The sequence below is a fragment of the Phaseolus vulgaris genome, chromosome 11 (genome assembly GCF_051622355.1).
Source record: "Phaseolus vulgaris cultivar YP4 chromosome 11, ASM5162235v1, whole genome shotgun sequence".
NCBI lineage: Eukaryota > Viridiplantae > Streptophyta > Magnoliopsida > Fabales > Fabaceae > Phaseolus > Phaseolus vulgaris.
Window position 1 is genome coordinate 21,262,370 of NC_143508.1, and position 4,902 is coordinate 21,267,271.

A 4,902-nucleotide genomic window follows, 5' to 3' on the forward strand; every position below is an offset into this window, starting at 1 on the left:
AGCGAGTCATTGCGGAAGCTGCTGAGGAAAAAGAAAAGGAAAAATGATCAGGGTTCGCAGAGGCTGACTCGGTCAAGGAAGAAGGCTGAAAAACGAATGAACGTAGGTTCGTTGTGACGTTGACGAAGCCCTAAGTTACGAGAAAGGAGAAATGGAAAAAACAACCCACAACGTATGCACCAGACAGTTAAATGATGATGCGAATCGGTTGAAATGCAGGAAAAACCAGCAGGAGAAGGAAAGGAAGTACCTTTTTATGATCGGAAGAGTGATGGAAGACGTTGGTGATTCGGGAAGTCGAAGAACGTTGAGAGCTTTTTTGCAGAAGAGAGTTGGAGCGTCTGAGAATACGAAGAAAGTGATGGAACAGTGGAGCGAAATGGGTTTAAGTTTTTCGAAATGGGTTTGGGAAGCGCAAACGTTAACTGAATGTAACCGTTGATGAAGCCACGTGTCAAGCGATGGGTGAGGTGTTTGGTGGAGCGTCAGAGAAGCAGAAAGTACAACCGCTTGAAATTTTGCGCCAGTGCCACGTAGATCGGTATTGACGTGACTCTTTTAGTCTTTTCGCTGGACAAGTCTTCGCTTAAGACTGGGGGGCTTGTGTACCGCCCTGGTAGTCGGAAGTGATGACGTGGCACCAAGCTACAGTATCGGCGTGTTGACAAGACGCCAGGTTGGCAGAAGGGAAAGAAGTCGGGGGGTTCGCGTAGTCGCCCGTTATTAAGTTTGCGTGCTCCGATCTCCAGTATACCAGAACCGGCGATCACCGGGTTAAAGATGAAGTCGCCGGATGTAAACTCAGGCGACCAAGTGATTTGAGATCGCCAGAGCAAGCACATCGCCGAAGATGAAGGTGGTGCAGATTATGAAGGCGGCCGGCGAGACCACAGGGAAGGTGTACGAAGGCACCCTAACTCGCCAATTCCAGTAGAGATCGCACTCCCAAGTTAGCTATGCACTGGGCAGTACCATGCATAAGTAACTTAGCCAAAAGAGAGTTAGAAGCAGCGCCCAAGTCAAGGAGGCTCCAGATGATGGCACGTGTACGACTGGATGCGAGCCACGTGTCCAGCTGCGTAACTGCCAGGAGAGAGAAAGTGACCAGGTATAAAAGGGTTTCCCAACGAACTTTCGAGGTACGCACGTTCAGATTGTATTCTTTACGCTTGCGAGTTCTTGAGCATACTGTGAGAGAGAACATTGCACGGTTCCTTGAGAGTTCTTGAAGTATTTGGTGGTTCAGTCACTGACTTGGGCGTTGGAGTGCGATCGGCCGCAGCGGCGCCGCTCTGTTCTTTTGCAGGTTCTTGAGGTGGATCGTGACGAAGGACGGAGGTTGAAGCGGTGCACACGTCGATCCATTGACGAGGCAAGTTCCAACGTTTTGGTCAACAGGCAGGATCACTAATCCATCTATATCTAGCTTTTTATTTACCAAATTCCTTTTGCTTAAACTTTATTCTACTTAATTGCCAATAAAACCTTCCTTTCAACTCTTCCATCCTCATCCAAAACCTCTAAATCATCCCTCTCATATAACATTTGATTTTTCATTTCAATTTCTTCACCTTTCTGATTAGCATTTCGAAAAACCTCTCTATTCCACACCTTTATGACGACTTTTAACTTTTTTAGCTTCTCTTTCCTTACAAACAACCCATGACCTTGTATCTTATAATTGCTCCATTTTTCCTTTACAAAAACTATGAACCTATTATCCTTCTGCCAAACATCCAAAGATCTAAAGGGTTTACGTCCCCAATCTTTATCTAAAACTTTAAGTATAAATGCACAATGGTTTGACACAGACATACCCAACACATATTGTTTAGTGTTTGGCCAACTCTCTAACCATTTAGATGAGACTAGTATTCTATCAATTCTACTCTTAACAGTTCCATTTGGTTTGTGCCATGTATATCTTCTCCCAACCATAGGAATGTCCGTTAACTCGGCCTGCTCGATGAAGTTATTAAAAACATGTATTTCCCTATTATATATACTAAATGAGCTTAGACCTTTTCTCTCCCCGTTTAACCTAATTGAGTTAAAATCTCCAACCATACACCGTATCTTGGAGACATGGTTCTTTCTAATCTCGCAAATATCATCCCAAATTCTCCTATACTCACCCAACGGACCATAACAATAAACATTTACAACTATGATATTTACTGTTACACCTAACTTCCAAGTCCTTTCAATCAAACTAAAGTTATTCCCATTTATAAAACTTGTCAATTAAATGAATCTAGAAAAACTTGACTCATTCAACGACCAAACCATTGTCAGCTTTTACTTAAACAGCTCGCCCAATGAATTCAGCTTTTATTGTCAACTTGAATTAAATGAATTTTGCCTAATGACTCTACATAATTCAAAATTTCTAAAAAGCAATGCAAGTATCCTAATTGGAAGTTTTCACTTCATTATATTTTACTTCAAATAACTACAACTTGAACCAACTTGTCTCAAATGCAATAATCTAACACATAATTGATAAAGACATGACAATTTCATTCTTTTAAATCAAACAATTTCATCTCAAACTCAAACATTCAAAGTATATTAAAAAAACACACAATCCCTACATAAAATAAATTATTATAACCATGTCACTTTCACATCCATAACATCTATCTTAAGGTACTATAACAAATTAATTAGCTTCCTTTACCTTTTTAAAAAAATGTAATTCCTCAAAATATCTAAATGACATTTGTGAAACAAACACTACAACATTTTTTCTTTTAGGCAACGTTAAAATAGGCCACGAGTGTAAAAGTGTTGTATAAACATAGTAACAGTTCCATTTAGTTTGTGCCATGTATATCTTCTCCCAACCATAGGAATGTCCACCAACTCAGCCTGGTCTATGAAGTTATTAAAAACATGTATTTCCCTATTATATATACTAAATGAGCTTAGACCTTTTCTGTCCCGACCAATCCTCGGTCATCGACCCTAGTGACTGACCTCAGACATCGCACAACGGCACTTGGTAATGGAAGGGGGCCACGTAAGGTGGGCCCCATATGCATTTACCAGGGGAATGGTTAGTCTTCGACATTGGTATCATAGACCCCGATGTTGGAGATCGACATAGGACCTCGCCAACAGGGGAAGAGATCGGACATCGGCGGTCTGGACGATGTAGTGGGCCACGTAAGGTAGGCCTTAGAGTTATGCTAAGTTAACAGTTAAGACATGAGATATGTGGGAAGCCTAAGTCACGAAGGATCCATGCACGTGGTGTGTATAGCGCGTGCAGGCGCGACATGTGAGAATAATCCTGGGAGGCGCTAAGGCCCATTAGGGTTAGGGTTTCCAGAGAAAGTTGCATGCATGGCACGTGAATACTTAGGGCACCCACAAAGCAGATGGCGCTAGAGATTAGGTGCACAAGTTGGTACCCAAGCGGCCACTCTGTTATTCATTGCACTCCAGTTAAGGGAAATTCATGTGCCATATACGCTAAGATTATGCAAAATACTGGCGCAAGAACGTTCCCCAAGGAACCCTAAATAAGGGTAACAACATAAAGGTAAACCCTAGTTTCAACCTATATAAAGGGTGCCAAGAACTCTAGCAAGGTACACAGTTTCTAAGACTGAAGCTAATATAACCTCTTGGTGTTTCTTTGCCCTTATACTAACTTGAGCGTCGGAGTGCAAACGTCCCTCAAGGCGCCCCTTTGTCTTTGCAGGTGAGAGATACTTTGATAAAGAAAGTACGATTCTCAGGCGGGGATAAAAGGGTCGAAGGCTGCCGTTAGAGTCAACCGGTGGAGCGAGTCAACCGGCAAGAACATTTCTCCCCCTATTTAACCTAATGGAGTTAAAATGCCCAACCATACACCACATCTTGGAGACATTGTTCTTTCTAATCTCGCAAATATCATCCCAAATTCTCCTATATTCACCCAACGGATTAGAACAATACACATTTACAACTATGATATTTACTGTTACACCTACCTTCCAAGTCCTTTCGATCACACTAAAGTTATTCCCATTTATAAAACTTGTCAATTAAATGAATCTAGAAAAACATGACCCACTCAAACACCAAACCATTGTCAGCTTTTATTTAAACAACTAGCCCAATGAATTTGGCTCGCCCAACAAGCTCTTAAGTTTTTAATTAAATGAATTTTGCCTAATGACTCTACATAATTCAAAATTTTTGCAAAACAATACAATTGTCCTAATTGGTTCAAGCTAAGTGTTCACTTCATTTTATGTCTAACATTTGAATATTTTAATTCAAATAACTACAACTTGAACCAACTTGTCTCAAATGCAATAATCTAACACATAATTAATAAACACATGACAATTTCCTTTTTTAAAATCAAACAATTTTTAGAATATATTTTCGAAAACTTTTGAAGGTTTAATGAAATTTTATGTAGAAATCCAGAAGGGGAATCAAGTTAGCCAAGAACACAAACCGTTTTAAAGCAAAACACAGAAAAACAATTGGTTGTTTCTTTGAATCAATTGGTTGTTTATACCAGTTAAAACTTAAACAACTTAAAAACAAAATTTAAAGGAATTTAGAGAAAGAGAAATGGACACAAACAGTTTATACTGGTTCACTCTTACAACAAGAGCTACATCTAGTTCCCAGAAACCATTGGGTAATCCACTAAGCAATCAAACCAGATTACAAAACACCACACACCAAAGTAGTTACCTTGAACCCCTCAAGAAACACACTACCTTTGGCAAACCACACCAAGATTATTGATCTTGAACACCTCAAGAACACACAATACTCCTTGGCAATACAATAACAGAAATACAAAAGAATGAGAAAGGATTACACCTTATCAAAGTACAATCTGAAAAAGAATACAATTGCAATCCTTTTCCACTCTCACTTGAAAATCCAAAG

At 40.1% G+C, this 4,902-nt stretch overlaps 1 protein-coding gene across 1 annotated transcript; it reads right to left on the bottom strand.

Moving 5' to 3' along the window:
• Positions 1–1,464: 1,464 nt before the first annotated feature.
• On the bottom strand, positions 1,465–2,067 carry LOC150023109 (uncharacterized). The gene has a single exon (XM_090297717.1). It carries the CDS (start codon positions 2,065–2,067, stop codon positions 1,465–1,467), a length of 603 nt encoding a protein of 200 aa, XP_090153843.1.
• Between the last annotated feature and the right edge of the window lie 2,835 nt (positions 2,068–4,902).

What these genes read in the sequence shown, in the direction of transcription:
- LOC150023109 (XM_090297717.1), bottom strand. Translation starts at nt 2,067, where the DNA reads ATGGTTGGAGATTTTAACTCAATTAGGTTAAACGGGGAGAGAAAAGGT.